The sequence below is a fragment of the Thamnophis elegans genome, chromosome 4 (genome assembly GCF_009769535.1).
Source record: "Thamnophis elegans isolate rThaEle1 chromosome 4, rThaEle1.pri, whole genome shotgun sequence".
Taxonomy (NCBI): Eukaryota; Metazoa; Chordata; class Lepidosauria; order Squamata; family Colubridae; genus Thamnophis; species Thamnophis elegans.
The window spans coordinates 50,540,609-50,560,967 of NC_045544.1; the positions used below are offsets into that span (position 1 = coordinate 50,540,609).

Below are 20,359 nucleotides of genomic sequence, written 5' to 3' on the forward strand. Positions count from 1 at the left end.
GTCAGCTTCTGCCTTGCTACTGCTTCAGCTGTCATGAAACGGGGAGGGAGGGTTTGGTATTTGGGTGGGGTTATTTGATGTGCTGGAGGAATGTTCTAGTAGTCACTGGATGGTTGGACTACGCATGCGTGGGTGCTTCCCGCCTGGACCAACGGCCCCGACATTCCATCTTCGTGATGCCTTTTGAAGTTATCTCACACCTGACACTTGAAGGACTTATGATTGGCCTGAGGCTATGATCCCAAGGGGTGGGGAAAGGACTATTCTATATATCAATTGCTTTCGCGCCTAATTAAACAGACTTCGCTTCGCAACTGCTCGCTAACCATTTGTAATTAGTAAAAGTACTTTTGATTTCCAACCCATGGAATCTCTTGGCCTTTCTTTCCTAATTATATAATGGAGGGATGCTGACAAGAAGCGAAGTCTCTCTAAAACCCTTTCCAGGAGACCTACGTCTACCGTGAAGGGAGAACATGTCTTCACCGGTCAGAGAAGAAGAGGAGGCCGCTTGTGATGTGGATCCCAGTGAGGCCGGCCCCCCCGAACTTTCACTTCACGAGGCCGGACCTCCCGACCTCTCGCTTCATGAAGATTTGTTTCAACTGCAGATATCCAGCCAGCCTGACCCACCCACCCCCACGCTGGTCCACTTCGGTAGGACAAAGAGAGGAAGGGGCAAGCCGGGATGCAGGGGTTACCCAAAGGCAACCCCGACAAAGACCGCTGGAGATGGGAGCCGTAAGAAAACCCCAGAGGAGAGATTTGCCTGATTACGGGGAACAAAGGTACTTTGGGGAAAGAGATGAGGAAGACTGGAGGGGATGGGAGCGAGAGTACCCACGTGCTGATTCACCCCCCCCTCGACCTGCTTCGCCCCCTGTGGCTAGGGGTTTTGCCGGACCTCGGGCCCCACCTCCCCGAAGGCACAGAATGGCCAAAATCCCTCCCCTGCCTGTGAGATACAATGGAGATTCTGCCAGCCTGGCCTCTTTTATCATGCAAGTCTTTAATTACATGGAAATTTATGGCCGTGATTTTGAGACGGATACTATGCGAGTGAGGATGGTGCTCCTATCCTTAGACGGCGAAGCCGCTACCTGGTCAACTGCTTTGCATATGTCTGCTTCCCCCCTCCTGAGGAATTTCAATCGGTTTATGGAGGCTTTCAGGCGGCGCTTTGATGACCCCTTGACTGAGAAGCGAAGCAAGTTGAAATTTATAACCCTCAAGCAGGACGATAGGCCGGTAGCCCAATATATCCAGGACTTTCAGCGCCTGTCCCAATACATGAGAGGGTGGGGCGAAGACGCCCTTTTGGACAAATTTGCTTTGGGCTTAGATGAAGACATTTATCAGCAGTGTGTCAATCGCAATCTGCCCAGACGTTTGACCACTTGGTTTGAACACGCAGCTGACGCTGAACTCGACTTAAACAGGCTTCGTTGTGCCAAGGAGGAGAGAAAGAAAAAGAAGGAGAAAGCTGCGAAAAGCACCCCCCCTCCAGGCCGTAAAGCCCAATTCAGAGGGAGGAGCGAGGGGAGAGGGCCCCCCTCAGTGAACTCCAGACCCGTAACATGCTTCCGTTGCGGGAAGTTAGGGCATCGCGCCCCCGACTGCCGTGCTAAACTGCCCATCACCGCCCAACCCCCACCCAAGCGAGAGGAGAAGTCTGGCAGAGCCTCCGACAAGAGGAAGAAGGAAGCTGCCTTCGCTGTACACTCCAGGCCCCCCCTTTTCGGCCAGCCTTTGGAGGGAGACGCAGACGGAGCGGCCCACTCCTCCTCCTCTGAGGACTCCGATGACGAAACATCGCCTCACTGGGTGAGTTCAAACAAAGGGCCCCTGCTAATCCCCATAGAGTTAAAAGTTCCCCCTGAGGGGCAACCAGCAACCTTTCACGCCTTGCTCGATTCGGGGTGCTCCCGATCCATGATCAACCCAGCTATGGTGGAAAAATTGGGTCTCAAATTGCGTACTTTGAAAACCCCCATTGTGTTTTGTCAAATAGATGGCTCCATTGCGGGGGGGGGGACCCGCCCATTTTTTACGGAGCCCTTGGAGATGAAAATGGGTTCCCACACTGAACTGATTTCTTTTGTAGTTGCGCCTGGCATGGACAGGCCACTAATTTTAGGCCTCCCTTGGCTCCGGAAGTGGAACCCTCACATTAATTGGCGAACAGGCCGCTTGCGCATTCGCACAAAGGAGCCTCCGGAGGGGGAGGGCACTCCTGGGCAAACCATGACTGACACTCCTGAAGTGGCCGCTAGAGGGCAGGAGAGGATTGCTGGAGAGGAAAAAATTCCTAAAGAGTATTGGGACCTTAAGGAGGTTTTCAGCGAAAAATCTTCCGACAAACTGCCACCCCACAGGCCTACTGACTGCTCCATTGACATCTTACCCGGGGTTAAGCTACCAAAACCCCAAATATATTCCATGTCACCCAGGGAGATGGAGGAAATGCGGACTTTCATTGAACGTGGCTTCATTGAACCTGCTCGCCCCAAAGTCGCCGCCCCTGTGCTTTTCCGTGAAAAGAAAGATGGCTCTCTGAGATTATGTGTTAATTTTAAAAACTTGAACACGATATCAGCTCAGAATGTCTACCCGCTCCCGTTGATGAAGGACATGTTGGCCCAGCTGGGGAAGGGCCGCATTTTTACTAAGTTGGACCTCAGAGAGGCTTATTATAGGGTCCGCATAAAGGAGGGAGACGAATGGAAGACTGCTTTCAACTGCCCTCTTGGTTGTTTCCAGTTCCGGGTCATGCCTTTTGGCCTGCAGGGGGCCCCTGCAGTCTTTATGCAATTAATCAATGAGATCTTGCATGACCATCTCTACAAAGGAGTTATCGTATATTTGGACGATATCCTTATCTACACTCGCACTTATGACCAACACGTCGCTCTTGTGCGCACTGTTTTGAAAAAACTCCGAGCCGCTGATCTTTATGCCAAATTGTCTAAGTGTGAATTTCACCAAACTAAGATTGACTACCTTGGCTATCGCATCTCTCCTGCCGGCATTGAGATGGACCCTGAAAAGGTGAGGGCGGTCACTGAATGGGATGCGCCCAGAACTCGTAAACAGTTACAAAAATTTTTGGGTTTTGCTAATTTCTACCGTCAATTCATTCCTTCTTTTGCTAAAATTGCGCTTCCTATAACTAATTTGCTCAAATCCAAAGGGGAACCAAAACCTAAGCCTAACAAGCCTCTGGACTGGACCATGGAATGCCAGGCGGCTTTCGAAAAGCTTAAACGTCTGTTTGCCGCTGAGCCGGTGCTAAAGCATCCTGACCTGGACAGGCCTTTCGTCGTCCAGGCTGACGCCAGCGACGTCGCCGTTGGGGCCATCTTGTTGCAAGCCAACGACCAAGGTAACCTACAACCTTGCGCGTACACCTCCCGGAAGCTCACAGACACAGAGAGACGTTGGGCAGTTTGGGAGAAAGAGGCTTTCGCGGTCCGTTGGGCCCTGACCACGTGGCGCCATTTCCTGGAGGGCGCTAAGCACCCGTTTGAGGTGTGGACTGACCACAAGAATTTGGAAGCTTTGAGAACGCCGCGCCGTCTCTCCCCCAAACAAATGCAGTGGGCCCAATATTTCAACCGTTTCAATTTCACACTTAAATATATCCCGGGTGGAAAGAATTTCATGGCAGATGCCTTGTCCAGACTGCCTCAATATAATTGCTCTAAACTGAGCATCGTCCAGCCGCTCCTAGCGGCTCCAGTGGTCACGCGCTAACAGGCCTGCGCCAAAACGGATGTGCCTCAAGATCTCCTTTCTGACCTCAAGCTAGCGCTTCCTCATGACGACTGGTTCTTGAACCATCGGGACGAGTGCACTATGAGGGATGATCTGCCGTGGATCGGCGCCAAATTGTACATCCCCGCCTCCCTACGCCTGGTGGTCCTTCGTCGCGCACATGACTCCAGATTGGCGGGTCATTTTGGGTTCGTGAAAACTTTGCATCTAGTGAAGAGGCAATTCTGGTGGCCCTCTTTAAAGAAGGACATTGAACTTTATGTGGCTAGTTGCCCGGTTTGTGCGACCGCTAAACGGCCACCAGGGAAACCACAAGGGCTGCTCCAGTCTGTCGCTCGCCCGGTTGCCCCTTGGAAGGAGATTTCTATGGATTTTATTGTTGAGCTCCCCGAAAGCCAGGAGCACACTGTCATATGGGTTGTCACGGACTTGTTTTCCAAGCAAGTTCATTTCGTGCCTTGCCACAAAATTCCTTCCGCCAAGGCGCTGGCTAAACTCTTCATTTCCCACATTTACCGCTTGCATGGAGTGCCCGACCGAATCATCTCCGATCGTGGTGTCCAATTCACATCTGTTTTCTGGAAAGAATTTCTCAAACGTATTGGCTCTGCCCAGGGCCTTAGCTCCGCCTACCATCCTCAGACTAATGGCGGCTGTGAACGGACTAATTCTGTTCTTGAACAATATTTACGTTGTTTCATCAATTATCAACAGGACGATTGGGTAGACTTGTTACCACACGCAGAGGTGGCCTACAACAACTCTGTCCATTCCAGCACAGGTTTCACCCCTTTCCGGGTCGTTTATGGTCAAGATTTTGTTCCTATCCCTGAATTGCCTCAGGACCAGCCGCAAGTTCCGTCAGTCGCGGACTGGAGTGAGCGTCTCAGTCGTGTTTGGCCATTGACCCTCTCCACTTTGGACGCTGCGCATCGGGCCCATAAGAAACAGGCGGATAAAAAACGCTCTCAGCCCTATGAATACTGGACTGGTGATTTGGTTTATTTGTCGACGAAGTTCCTGCACACAACGCAGAGGTCAAAGAAGTTGGGGCCCAAGTATGTGGGGCCGTTCCCCATAGTGAAAGTCATCAATCCTGTCTTTGTTCGTTTACAATTGCCCAAACACCTCAACCGGGTCCACCCAGTGTTCCACATTAACCTCATAAAGCCTGTTCGTGTTTCCCACTTGCGCCCCCCTGATGACCCTCTGCCTGCTCCTTTGCTCGTCGATGGTGAACGTCACTTTGAAGTTCGTGACATTCTTGATTCCCGCAAACGCCGTAATCGCATCCAATACCTGGTGGCTTGGAAGCATTTTCCTCCCTCCCACACGGAATGGGTTGATAAATCCCATGTTCGTGCTCCCCGACTGCTTCGGAAGTTTTATGCTGCATACCCTGACAAGCCTTAACTTTCTCTCACCCCCTCCCTTCTTCTTTTTCTGTTTTGTTGTTTGTCTGTTCGTTTGTGTTTTTTTTTCTAGGCCTGACAGCCTTTTTCCGGGGGACGGCCGGATGTCAGCTCCTGCCTTGCTACTGCTTCAGCTGTCATGAAACGGGGAGGGAGGGTTTGGTATTTGGGTGGGGTTATTCGATGTGCTGGAGGAATGTTCTAGTAGTCACTGGATGGTTGGACTACGCATGCGTGGGTGCTTCCCGCCTGGACCAACGGCCCCGACATTCCATCTTCGTGATGCCTTTTGAAGTTATCTCACACCTGACACTTGAAGGACTTATGATTGGCCTGAGGCTATGATCCCAAGGGGTGGGGAATGGACTATTCTATATATCAATTGCTTTCGCGCCTAATTAAACAGACTTCGCTTCGCAACTGCTCGCTAACCATTTGTAATTAGTAAAAGTACTTTTGATTTCCAACCCATGGAATCTCTTGGCCTTTCTTTCCTAATTATATAATGGAGGGATGCTGACACCACCCCTGCATCATAGCCCTTTGGCTGAAACAGCAAGGTTAGGATTTTCACTGCAGTCCAAGCTATAAAGCCTAGGAGGACATACTGGACCAGCAGAAGAAACAATATTAAATTTCATTAAGCATAGTTAATATTATTCTCAGTGTATTTTTTTCCTTTTGCTTCAAAATTATAATTTGGCAGAAATTTTTAGTGTGTTGGGATCACAAGCGATGTTTTGTGGCCTTGCCTGAATTCTTGGAATTTCATAGTACCAAAATATATAATACAGGTATTTCCTGAGTGAGGTGAAGCAATTCTGTAAGAAATGAGCTTGCTGTTTTTATGATTAATGGGGCAGAATTTGACAGAGGTGAGATTAATTAATTAATTAATTAATTTGGACGTAAAGATTGACTCATTTGTTCATATTTGCCACTCATTAATAGTAGCATCAAGAAGTGATTTCTCTGTTGAAATATGTGTTATAGGCCAAATTGCTATTGTCCCGTGTGAACTCCAGCATATGACTTTGCAATAAAACATTATTAAATTCAGCAGCTAGTATAAAACCAAAAAGTGGTGATGTATTATGCACTATACTGTATGTTATTAAAAAAATAGCTCTAACCCTAACTTTTTCCAGGAGTGTTGAGATGGTATAAAGAGGAATGTTTAAAACCATGGATGGAGAATTTTCACAGCCATTTTCCACCACTTCACAAATCACATGGGGGAAAAGTTGGATAGAGAGGTTTCTTCTTCCTGCAGCTCTCTGAATTATTTTGTGCAGATAAACTGCAGAAAGGGAGGGGGGAGTTCTATTAACATTATATTCTGCCATCATTAGTCAAATATTTATCTTATAAGTTGCTCTGACCTTTTCATACAATTAGATAACAAGAGAAACTTTAAGTGGATTTTCCTGTCTTCTGCTATAAAATCAACAGCTTTTTAAACTTCCCTTCAGGATGCTGCAAGTGGAATATGAGCAACTCAAGGAACAGCATCTTCGAAAGGGAATCAATGCCCTAAATTCACCTCCGGACTCAGCTGTGTCACCTCAACACACTACTGAAGATGCTGAACTCATTGCAGAGGCCAAACTTTTACGACAACACAAGGGGCGCCTGGAAGCTAGGATGCAAATCTTGGAAGACCACAATAAGCAACTGGAATCTCAGCTTCACAGGCTACGACAACTGCTGGAACAGGTATTGAATTCAGCAACTTTCTCCCTAGGACAGCAGTTATTTATAGACACACAGAGTGAAGCTAGTTAATTGTATTTGACTTTCTTACAGACATACTGTTTTGTGCTCTGTTTGGGTTCTCTCTCCAAAATGATTTTAATGTTTTGCCAAGAGTAAAGCCACATTTTTCATTTATTTATTTATTTATTTATTTATTTATTTATTTATTTATTTATTTATTTATTTATTTATTTATTTATTTATTTTTGTTTCCAGACTGCTTATCTGCTTCAAGTGGGGCTTTGGGCAGTACATAATATAAATCAACATATAAATCAGCTGGATTTAAAATGTTTTAACTGGCATTTCGAAGGCACCAAGGCACGGGAGCCAGGCACCATCGAACAGGCGCTCACGCAGCTTGGCGATACCCCTAGGTCAGTGAATGGCGCTGTGCCCGGCTGGAAAGGGGGTTTGCCGGGTGGCTGCTCGTGAGCCTGGTCGCTTCATGGCTGTTGTGTTGCACTGCTGCGACAGCACAACACAGCCATTCGCCCATGAGGCTGCACCCGGCTCTTTGGGAGCCCGCTCGCAAGAGAGCAGCTGCCCGGCAACCCCCCTCTTCAGCTGGGCACAGCACTGCTCATCAACTTAGCGGTTTCCCGAAGGCGCCAAGCAACACGATCACCTTTGCTTCCCCCCCCCCCCCCGGTTCCCACAGCTTGGCACCTTCAGGATACCGCTAGGTTGGTGAGCGATGCTCTGCCTGACGGAGATGGGGGGGTTGTCCAGGGGGCTTATTTGTGGGGGAGGGCTTATATTTTTGCCTACCAGAAAAATGTGGCATGGCCTTATTATCAGGCCATGTCGTATTTTCGGGAAAACACGATAATAAGCAATCAAATCATACTAGGAAACAATAAAAACAATATAAGTTGTAAAGATACAAGCAACATAGTTATAGTCATAAATGGGAAGAGATAGGTACTAGTATGGATGAGAAGAATAATAGTAATATTGGCAGCCTCCGCTTTGCTGCTGCTTTGGCTGCCATTGAAACGGGAGGGGGGCATGGTATTTGGGAGGGGACTGATTGTTGTGCTGGAGGAAGATTCTAGAGTTTGAACTGTCCACCTTACTGCGCATGTGGAGGAGGAGTGTTTCCCGCCAAGGCCAACGGAACCAGCATTTCATCCTGGTGATGCCTTTCGAAGTTATATCACACCTGACAATTGGGAGAATTATGATTGGACTGTGCACGGGATGCCAAGGGGAGGGGAATGAATTATACAATATATTATTCGCTTTCGCGCCTAAATAATCAGACTTCGCTTAGCTTCGCTTCTATTCATTTATAATTAGTAAAAGTACACTTGATTTCTATCAATGGAGTCCTGTGGTTTTCTTTCCTGATTTTTGAATGAAGAATGAAGAATGATGAAGACAAATATAGTCTTTGTAGATAGTTTGATAGTGCTGTGGGAATTAGTTGCTTAGCAGAGTGATGGCATTTGTGGAAAAACTGTCCTTGTGTCTTGTTGTTCTGGTATGCAGAGCCCTATAGCGTCGTTTTGAGGGTAGAAGTTGAAACAATTTATGTCCAGGATGTGAGGGGTCTGTAGATACTTTCACAGCCCTCTTTTTGACTCATGCAGTATACAGGTCCACAATGGAGGCAGGTTGGTAGCAATTGTTTTTTTTCCCCCTGCAGTTCTAATTATCCGTTGATGTCTGTGTATGTCTTGTTTGGTTGCAGAGCCAAACCAGACATGTTGTAGAGGTGCAGACGACAGACTCAGTAATTCCTCTATAGAATCATTTGCTTACTTCGTTACTATTAGTAAAAAAACATTCATTCTGAAATATGGGAGTCCATCTCCAGTTTAACACTTCTCCTGTATTTGAGGCATTGAACTACTTCACAAATCTTACTTTTTTCATAGTGCACAGGAAACATTTTATAATAGCCATCTATCAACCTGTTTGTGCAACTTTTGTAAACATTAATATGCATTGTTCTTTAAAGTAACTATTTGTGAGATAGTTCAGTTGCATTTCTTTTCAATTGGTTTTAAATTGGACTATGTGGTGACAGGTGTTATGTAACCTTGTGGCATGTGCTACTGTTTGTTTTTCTAATATGTTATTTTCAAATCACTTATGTTTTTTAAAAGATTTCTTTGTGATTATGATATATTCACTGAAGAGTGTTGATTAGATTAATAACATGTCAAGACTTTATTCTCCCTGAGCTATGGGGGAAAAAACCCCGATTGAGCTGGTGGAATCAAAGAGAATTCTGTTAGTAAGATTATTTTGAAATCCTGCATTTCATCTTGTTAAAATGTGATATTTCAGGTCACAGTTTGAAGGTGTACTTACTATTTTTATTTCAACAAGGATTGATGGTTGCCGTGAAATTTGGCCATTGTGTCCAAAATAAGCAATAACAAAGTCAGATTTAGAGATGAAATGGAGCTGCACATAGAAACTTCATAAAGACATGTTAAAAAAGAAATTATAATAAAATCATAAATGTCTTAACTAAATCCTTAGGAAAATCTGGAAGCTTGCAGATCAAACATATTTATTGCTCCATAGACAAGGAATAAGAGAAATAGGCTATCAGTAAATTAATCATTGTTTATATGCCATCGGAATCAGTTAAGTTTGTCAAAAAAAATGAAAGCAAAATATTTTGTGAATTCATGTTAAGCTGAAAAAAGAATAAATCTAACGGAATTCATAAACCCAAAGTTTGCTGATAATTGCTTTGTAATATGGAACAACTATTATTTATTACATGGAATTTATTACATGGAATTTAGCTTCTCTCTTTTGTAATCTAGCAGGAAGAGCCATCAAAATACTCATAAAAGTTCTTCTTTAAGTTAACTAATGAAAAGAACTTCTAGAAAAGTATGGACAAAAGCAAAAACAGTACTAGCAGAAGATTTCATTCATACTCAGTAATGTATGGTGATCCTTTTTAGTTTTTAAGTATCACGTACTGAATAAAACATGAAAATTGTTACTTAAAATATCTAGAATTAGTTTAATCCTAGGAAACCAAGTTTACCTGCAGTATTGTAAAGAAGTGTTTCTCAATGACTGGGGAATTCTGGGAGTTGGAGTCCACAACTCTTCAAGTTACCAAAGTTGAGAAATACTGCTAGAGACAGTGGTCCCCAACTTTTCCAGCTCTGCAGACCAGTCGAAATGGTGGCAGACTCAGGGGGGAGGGATGGTTTCGCATGCTGCTCACGCCACTTGCACAAGTGGGGCTTAGCATGCTGTCTGTCACTTGCATGGCCCAGTTCCCAATGGGCCGTGGACTGGTACCAGATGCAGACTGGCAGTTGGAGACTCCTGGCTAGAGAGAATTGTCACTCACATTGGCTCTATACATCTTTGAACTGTTCCAAAAATGTAAAAGCCAACATAGGATTCAGTTTACATCAAAACTGTTATGAAGTCTATTAAAAGTCCGATATATGTGTTCATTGCCAGCGGAACAAAGTAATTGCCATCATGACTGTGGGATATGAAGTAAATCAGCAGGCTCAGACACTTAACTCTGTCAAAAGCTTGCTCTTCTTTATGGTGTCTGATTCATTTCAATCCTGGATATTGAATACTACAAAGTACTTTTTATTAGATTTCATCAGATAGTTAATGTATGCTCTGGTATGTTCAAATCAACTTCTTCCCACCTCTAATTTGCAGCCTGAAACAGATTCCAGGGTTAATGGAGGCTTTTCTAATGCTTCACCTCAGCAATCCACCCTTGGGCATTCATCTGATCAGGATGCTAATTCACAGTTTAATCAGACAGGTAAGTTACTAGTTAGTGCACAGCTAGTAGTGTTATATTTCCCTTGAGCCAGTTTCCAAAGTCTATTGAGTTATAAAATTAACCCCATGCAAAATGTATGCTGGGACCTGAGGTACCTTATGATTGTATATTCAGGTTGAAATTTGAGTTATGGGGTTACCCCTTTCTGTCTCCCCACTAGTTGTATGGTGTCTTGTTCATTATATAAATATTCAGTATATGTATTTGCCTAATGCAATAACAGAGATAAAGTTTTTTGTTTGGTGAGCATTTCTTCTTAGAATTAGAAAGTTAATGTACAAAGAACCAAGTAAGAATTTACTATAGAAGCTGCCTAGTGTAATATATTATTATCCAGGCCAGGTATTCAATTTATTCTTAGGAAAAATTATAATTACTTGCATGTGGTTTGTTATTCAAAAGAACAAAGCTTCATACTTTGGCTGAAAGATTCATAACTTTTCTGAAATTGGGAAAAAACATTATTCATTCATTTATCATTTTAGCCACTATAAAGCATTTTTAGCCATTGTAAAGCCCTTTAGGCATCTTACAAAAATGTAATATAAAACAATAAAATATTAAGAAAAATGTAAGAGCTAAGTAGATAAAATGGCCAACAACCCAAAACCCATCAACTGAATATGTCACTACTGAATGTTCAACAATTGTGAAATGATCCCATTAAAGTCAGGCCAGAGGAATGACAAGTAAAACAATTACTATGTTATTGTTACCTCGTGATGATAGATGACTTTGACTGTATTGTAATAGTTGAGATGAAAACTAAATTTAAAAGGCTGAGGTTGAACTTTTTAACGAAGTACAAACATTGATATTAAAATGCCTATGAATAGGATGTGTTTGTTGTGCCTCTCTCTAGTCAAGTTGAAAATATTACAGATGTTTCCACAGCCTAGAGCTGCAGAGAGGCCCCAGTCCCATTTTTGCAGCTTCTGGAATTACACTAAACTATTGCTGCCGATGTTCAGGAGCAAAAGAGAAAAAAAATGTTGATTTTGTGACTTTTAATATTTTAATACTTTTTTAAAAAGAAGTATTATTTGAACAACTAATGTTCATGTCCCAGCTCTTCAAAAATTTTAAATGCCAAAGCCAAACCTTTTAATACTCGCAGGTTTCTTTGCAGTCTTCATAAGTTTGTAGGTGAGAGAGTATGGATGGACACATGGGTTGATACATAGATAGCTAAACAGATGGATGAATGGTTAAATGGCTAGCTAAATGGATGGATGGATGGATGGATGGATGGATGGATGGATGGATGGATGGATGGATGGATGGGTGGGTGGGTGGGTGGGTGGGTGGGTGGGTGGGTGGGTGGGTGGATGGATGGGGGGACGGATGGACAGATGGACGGATAGATAGATAAGCTTTTACAAAATAGTCCAGATTATGAAATGGGTGCTGAATCAAAGTGAAGAAGATGAATATCCCAAAAATATTATAGTGCCTTAGGGAAACTAGAGAACAAGGATCCAACTGAACAAGGCATACAACCGAAGACCAGGACTTTTATGCTCATGAAGGCAAGGAACATGCATCATCTCTATGGCAGTCAGGACTACTGATTTTCATTTTTTCTTCTCTTCTTTATTCAAAATATGGAAGTTCTGGCCTTAATAATGATCATTGGCCATTTGGGCACTGAGCCTTTCTGCTGAATACAGTGACTACAGTGATGTGCAAAATGGCTGAATACAGAGCCATTTTCAATGTAATCACCTACTTGATAAAACTGCAATATTTCCACAACTAATTGTCTTGGTAAAATTCTGTCCAATATTATTGCAGGCATCATGGATAAGCTTTATAGTTCAGATATGAGAAAAGGGATAAATTGATACTTTTAGTTTCTATTCCTCTGTATCCAAGTTGTTATCAATGAGCCATTCTTGCATAATGAATCAAAGATTTCAATTAGTTGAATTCTTTTTTGAAATTATTCTGAAAACCATACGGATAATAAGGGTAGGTGGAAGCAGCTTTTGGGATTTTAAATACTATTTCCTTTTTTACTAAAGTCGTTTCACATTTTGTTCTCCTTAGGTATAGATGACTTGCTAGTCCCACCTCATCATACTAGCACAGATTTAACGGAGGTCATGGAACAAATCAATAGCACATTTCCAGCTTGCCTCTGTAAGTATTCAACATACCAAGCCAAGAATCTGAAGCTAAACTTGAATACAATTGCCTATTTGAAAAGCAATCATTTAATGTTCTGTAAAACTGCTCACTGAATACACTTAGGAGGCTCTCCAGTCTGGAATCAAAGGACAATGGTTACTTTCCCAAAAAATATCATAGGGTAATATATCACTCCATAATATATCCATAAAGTTCTGAAACTTTGTTTCTAAAAAAAACCCCTTTATTTTCATTACACAAGAAAGGTATATGACTAAACAGCTTATAAAAATTTATAAATTTCCAGAGTTTAGCTGTGTTAGCCTATTGAACCCAACACAAGAGAATTGAAACAAATTTCTTATAACATATATATTAAAATGTTTTCTAAATGACATGATGCAAAATCTGGCAATTACCATTGACACAAATGTAAACGTGGCTAAACCATGTGGCTAAATCCATCAGAGGTGAGATCCATCTCCACTCTCCTGTCCTTAAGGAAGCACCTGAAACCTTGACTCTGTTGCTTGGTCTTGGACCTCTATAAGACCTACTACATTGGGGGTAGTTGACCAGGTAGAGAAGATTTATCCACTTTTAATGTAAATACTTTTAATTATATTTTAATGTTAGTATTTTTAATATAGTGTAAAGACAAATGTACATTTCTGGTCTTTGACCGTAATAAAGATCTTTGATTTGATACCCCCAGACTGGACAACATTTTGGTTTTTAACTTTTAACTTTAATTGATTTAGCACTTTTTTATTTCACTATAAGCCACCCAGAATTGCTTCATTAGTAAGATTTAATTTAAAAAAAACATGCCTGAATATTGAACCTGCATAAATAATGTCAGCTTGGATTAAGGGAGATGGGACTGTTCATAGCCAAGAGAACAATATGTAGGTGAAATAGTAGGGAACCCTACTCTTTCATATGCTTGCATATGCTTTGATATTATCTAGAAGTCTGTTGCATATGCTTTGATATTATCTAGAAGTCCCAATTTTTTGTAAGCCTAGAATGCCAACTGATACTTTAGCCTGCCAATTAATCACCAAAAAAGAGAACAAATGTCTGTCCTTTGCGGTAGACTAGACCAGGAAACCTACATTATGAATACTAATTCTACTTTTATTATAAGTTACAGTAATAAACCTTGAAATTTTTGAATGGACCCCCCCCCCCCCCATCCCTGCCTTAATTTCATGAGAACTAAAGAAGCTCAAGTCTAAATCAGTTTGTCAAATTACATTTCTTCCTTGGTTTCAATTATCTTTTTATCTAACTATTCACTTTGTTCTCATTCCTGATCCCAACAGGAAAGTCCCAAGATTACTCTTACAGTCCATTGCATCAAGTTAACATTGCTTAATGCCCATATTGAAGAAAATGCTTAGTGATTAACATTATAAACACCAAAAGCCTTAGGTACCTTGAAGAAAAAGTATGATCAGAGGAGAGTGGATCTTCTCATGCTATAGGAAAGCTTTAGATAAATATGAAATCTATATTGGCTTAATCCAAATTTGTTGCTTTTTTATACGGTATGCAGAATGTCAACTTATATAACCAGCCTCTAAGAAATGTACTTTATGCAATTGATGTAACCTGTAGCTTGATTCCTGTAGTAGTTTGAAATACTATAATTCACAATATATAATAGATAGACACAGTATCTACAGTAGATATACCACAGTATGTAACATGTCTTTTATTATGTACATGCATATCCTTGATGTAGAATAACTAATAACCTTGCCATATGTCCAACAATAGATCTTTTTACAGCAAGAAAGCATACACTTACCTTTATTGCAAGTTTACAAGTATCACAAAATTATGTGCCAACATTTTTGCATAAAATACTAATTTACATTGTTTCTGTTCACACAACTTCTCTTTAATAGAAAAGGTAGGTGGGTCAGGAATGTTTATGATACTGTTCTCCCCCATGCAGAGTTTCAGTTAATGAACTTTGTTGCATTTAATGATAAACTATTCATTTAGCAGGGGACTACATGCTTTCAATGTGCATGTATTTTGTTATTATTTAGGAACCCCAAATTTTTGTAAACCTAGATTGCCGCCTGATCCCAATCAGATTGCCAATTAATCACCAATCTGTGAAGTCTAGCTAAAGCAATTACTGAGTCCCTGTGAGTTTTCACTTTTTTCTCAGCTGAAAGTTATATTTTTGACACTCATTGTGTTCCCTCCAAATACACTTTAAAAAAAAAATTGGATGCACCAAATTGAATTTTTCCCTGCTTTTTAATTGTATTCTCATTATGACATTAATTAAGGTAGTAATATTTGCTGCTTGGGGTATGAATTTTTTATTATGTTTTCCAACGAATATGCAAGAGACGATCAGCTAAGTCAGGTAAGATGATGCAGATCTGCAGAAGGTGGAATGTAAAGTAGTCTCATTCTGCAACAGCAACAGAAACAAATCTTCTCTATAAATTTGATTGTAATGGCTAATTTATGTATTCCTGTTAGTGTTTTACTAATTGTTCATTCTTCATTAGATAGGTGAATACTTTATGCTCCACTAGGGTGATTTATTCTGATCCTTAATAGAGTCCATGAACATATAGATAGCAATTATTTTAACTTTCAATGTCAACCTTTATGTTAAGTTGACCTGACATTCATTGAGAACATATATTTGTTTCTAATTCAATACCAATTTGCGCAGCTTCATTTGAAATCATAAAATCAAATGCATTTAATATTCATAAAATGAATCATTTAAGGTACATAATCCTATGAAGAATAACTGAAATAAAGTCAAATTTTGTTATGTATTGTTGTTCATAGTTGCGCTCTGCGCTGCTATACTCAGTTATAATAACCTGATCCAATTACAGTATTATTAATCATAATTCTCCACATACTTAAGCGATTTTCCCTTAGAAACTAGTGGTTTTAACACCTCACTCATACATGCTCATGCCATCTTTTCTCCCAAACCTATGCTAAATTGTTAAAATCTGAAAAGATCCCTAAATCAGACCCCTTATATCCACCCTTGAGTATAGAGCTGAGCTTCTGAAGTTAAAAGTATATGATTGGTGCTGTCCTTTAGCCAGAACAACTCATGCCTTGATATCAACCAAAGGATTTGTACTTTCTTTGTCCTTTTCTGTTCTCAGCTGTAACCTTCATTTCACATTTTACAGTCATAATATTATCATTAAAAACAGGAAAGGTAGAAACCCGACTAAGCAATTTCAAGAATTTAAGAAATCAGTTTTCTCTAGTGTTTAAAGTGGAAAATGATAGGTTGCATGAAACATATCATTATCTTGTTTGAATTCTTGTTTCCAATTTTGTCCTGGAATTGATCAATTAAAGAAAATTGTTTTCTGATGTTGGAAATGATCAGGAATTATAGAATTCCATGGGGTTGTAGCAAAAACTGTGAAATTGTGAACCTACAGTGAAATTTAACCTTTGCACATATTGCCTGAAGTGCTTTAGGTAACTTAAAAACAGGTTTTAAAGCCTGTTTAAACACTGAAAACATACTGATGGTTATTTTGTTTAAAAATAAATAACTAGGCAATGTTTGGATAGCAATATCAGAGAATTTAAACTTTCAGACTTTGGGTAAACAGATGTATCTTACTGTCTACATGGGAAGAGAGAGGGATTGAAAGAGAAAATGTAGTAGTCTTCCTACAGTCCTTCAGGATATTTCAAATTAAGCAGTTAATTAATATAGTTCTTTTAATTAACAAATACAATGAAAGGGGAGTTAATTACATGTTGTAACACAAGATGTTGGACTTAAAAAATATTAAAGATAATATTGAAGATATTTAGCAGAATACCTGGATGTCTTTTTCTTATTACCACCTATTCCCCCCACTTTTTTTCCTGTTTGCAAGCTTTCAGTGACATATTTATTTATAATTATGCTTTCTATCCCTTAAAATAGTTAACAGGTACAACCAGTGTTTTGCTTTTAAATCTGCTCATCTTCTGAGAGAAAAAAGATACACTGAAGTAGAATACCACTTAAAATAATGCCCACAGCAAGGTTTATAATCTTATCAGACTGGTGGATTTGATGCAATTTCACAATTTTGGGGGTAGGATTTTGGAAATTTTGAGATGAGAGTCTCCAAATGTTGACCATTATTATTTTGTTTATTCAGAACCCAATGTTTAGGTAGGGCATAACCAAATAGGAGCAAATATCTCTATTTTTTCCATGGAGAAATAAGTCTCCTTAGAAAATCTTAGGGGAATTTATTTTTTAAGTAGAAATGTTCTTTATGTGTATTTCTGTGGGTTAGAGCAGCGACCCCCAATCTTTTGGGTGCCATGGACCAGTTCTGTGGAGAGCAGTTTTTGTGTGGAAATAGGTGGGGGCATAGTTCTGCTTGTGTGGGGATGGGCTTGCATGGACCAGGTTCTGGCAGGCCAGGACCAGTGGTGGTCCATGGACTGGGAGTTGGGGACCCCTGGATTAGAATACATTAGATTTGTTTGATTAGTGTTCCAAGCACAAATGTGTGCATGTTAATAGTTGCATCCCAGAACTTCATGCTGGGTTTGATTAGTTGTGTAGAGGCTAGTTCAGGAGAGGTGACTGGATGAAGCAAACTTAATAAGGATCAAGAAGAAAAAAAGAGGACACAACTAAGCTGCTTTGCTTTTTCCCTCTCTTTGAGAGGCTCTCAGGAGGTTTTTTGGGTGAATGGGAGGAAAATGACTGAGGGAAGGATGGCAGGCAAAAAAATCCCCTCCCCATTTTCCTCCCATTCGCCCAAAAGCTTCCATTCCGAATGCTGAAGGTTCGGAATGGAGGCGATGGTGCGTCCACAATGCATCCAGCTCACCGAGTCTGGCCTGCTGTAGCTCAAAAAAAGTAAGACCGCCTTGAAAATAAGCCTAAGTTTTCAAGTCTAAAAGAAAATAAGACTCGGTCTTATATTCTGAGAAACATGGTAGCAGTGCCAGTAGACTTTACAGCATCCTGTGTATGATGGGAAAACTTTTGCCAGTTGTGTTAAAGGCAAAACCACATTTGCAATAAACATTACAGTGACAACAGACAACTATTTTAATATGCAGATTTTTTTTCTCAGATCAATGGCATGCAGTTACTAGCCTGTTATTTTCTTCTTCTAACGCATGTGAAATGTAATACCAAAAGCCTATCTAGCCAACATCCTATTTATCACATTTTGTGCATCACAGACTTTGATACATAACAGAATGCCACTGGCTTTTTTACTGTTGATCCCAGAGTTGGTATATAGCTATCACAATTCTAATAGTTATATCCTCCATGAATTCATTTAGTATTCCTTTAAAAAAAGTGATCATTAGATTTTATGTGAATTTCATAGATTTTCTCTAAGCTATTGAGGTATTTTTCCTTTGTCTTTATGAAATCATTCATCATCGTTCAGCTTCATTGGGTGAGATTTTGTGTTGTATGTTGCAGTATGTGTTAGTAGATGTCATTCAAGTGATATTCTGAAAGTGTTTTTTATATAGGTAGTCCTCGACTTACAAAAGTTCATTTTGTGACTGTCCAAAGTTACACTGAAAAAAGTGACATGACCATTTTTTTACACTTAAGACCATTGCAGGATCTCCAAAATTCAGATGCTTGGAAACTGATTCATATTTGTGATGATCCTGAAGTCATATGATCACATTTTGCAATCTTCAGACAAGCAAAGTCAATCAGGAAGCAATTCACTTAACAACTATGTTACTAACTTAACAACTGCAGTGATTCACTTACCATCTGTGACAGGGAAGGTCGTAACATGGGGCAAAACTCACTTAGCAACAAAAATTTTAGGCTCAATTGCGATTATAAATCAAGGACTACTTGTATTCACAAGCAGATACGTTGCAGAGCCTCCTCACCAACCAGTTATGCTACTGGTATTTTATTCAGAATAAACTAAGACCCTACAGTCATCATCATCTTCATTTAACACCCCATAATCTCGTGTGAGTCTGAGCAACTGAATGAAGCTAGCAGAGTGTTTTAATGGCCGGATGTCCTGCCTGTCACCAATGCAGAGTTTTATTCAGCAGATATATTCTCAGTGTGCCCAGAGAGAGAAATATCTGCCTCTACCTGGGATTGAACTCACAGTCTCCTGATTGTGAGGCAAGAGCTCCACCTCTAGGCCACTGCACCACTCCAACTAAGACCCCACAGTAATTGCTTAATAATCAAACCACAAAAACCAGGAAGAGTAAAAAGGCTCTCTGAGAAAAAAATATGAAATCCTGAAACCTTCTCCCCCTTTGGAAGAATTCTAAATCTTTTCCTTGAAGTTCCTGCTCCTTTCAAACTTCTCAGTATCAGCATTAAGCCTAACTTACCAATTCCACTTCAGATATAGTTCTACCGTGCATTCTTTAAATGATAGGATTTGCTCTTCTAATCATAGTGTGTGGAGAGCTAAGGCACCTTCATTCAGTAATCCACTGTGATCAGAATGGAAATTGAACTTCTGCCTGTCTCCCAGGCAGCTGAGGAAACAAAAAATGGCATCAGTGAAAGTATCTGCCTAGAACATTTACTTTGTGCACCTAACAAAATACTATAATATATTCATATTAACCAGCTAGTGAGATCCTTTGTGCATTTATTAAGAACAAGTCATTTAAAATTGGGCATATTCACAGAAGTAGAATAGGAAAATAGGGATTTTCTTGCTTTCTTTATTTTCAGAATTCGTAGAAATATTCTTATAATTCAGTAGATGCAAAATTGATGCAGACCACATATAACATGATTCCTATAACTCTAAATAAACCCCAAGGTTTCTCTCAGGATTTTCCTAAGGAGTACTTTCTTGATTGAGTCAAGAACTTCCATTAAGATTTATTTAAAGACCCAAACAACTTAATCCAGACTCTTCTTTCTAACATACCTGTCCCCACTTTGTTTTGTTCTGGGCATTACAGTTTGAGAAAGATTCCTACGACCAAACAGATGAATAAGAAGTTAATAATGATAATCAAGGGGGTTGAATTTAAAGATCTGAAAACATTTCATCTTGAGAAAAGATGATAAAAGAGGGGACATGTCATTTAAGTATCATAGTGTAAGTGCTATAATATAAAGTACATACAATACTCCTATTTTGACTTGGAGCATCTTAGAGCCTTCTTTTAATTAAAAAAAATTAAAAGATTTAATTACAATAGTAAAATAATACAAACTGAAAAGAAAAGAAAAAAATAGAATAAAAGTGAAAAAAAAGAGGAAGAAAATAGAAAAAGAAGAAAACCCTAAAAAAGCAATTTCCTATCTGCATTTTGACAAGTATAAGAAATCTCACTATTTCTTCAGTTAGTGAACAAATATAAAACTTTTCATCTCATAACTCAACACTTAACTATAGGAAAACCCAATAAGTAGCATCTTCTCCAAACCAAGGGTCATCAAAAAGTTGATATGGGGCTCTGAAATAATATCATTAATTAAACATGT

General features: G+C 40.3%; 1 protein-coding gene across 3 annotated transcripts in view; it reads left to right on the plus strand.

Annotated features, from left to right (window-relative positions):
- The window catches only part of LOC116507148 (utrophin-like), a 143,671-nt gene that overhangs the window by 115,916 nt on the left and 7,396 nt on the right, over positions 1-20,359 (plus strand). For all 3 annotated transcript variants that reach the window (XM_032215099.1, XM_032215101.1, XM_032215100.1), the window contains 3 exons: positions 6,659-6,902; positions 10,608-10,716; positions 12,787-12,879. In XM_032215099.1, the coding sequence (XP_032070990.1) occupies positions 6,659-6,902; positions 10,608-10,716; positions 12,787-12,879 (446 nt within the window). The remainder of the gene's footprint in view (positions 1-6,658; positions 6,903-10,607; positions 10,717-12,786; positions 12,880-20,359) is intronic.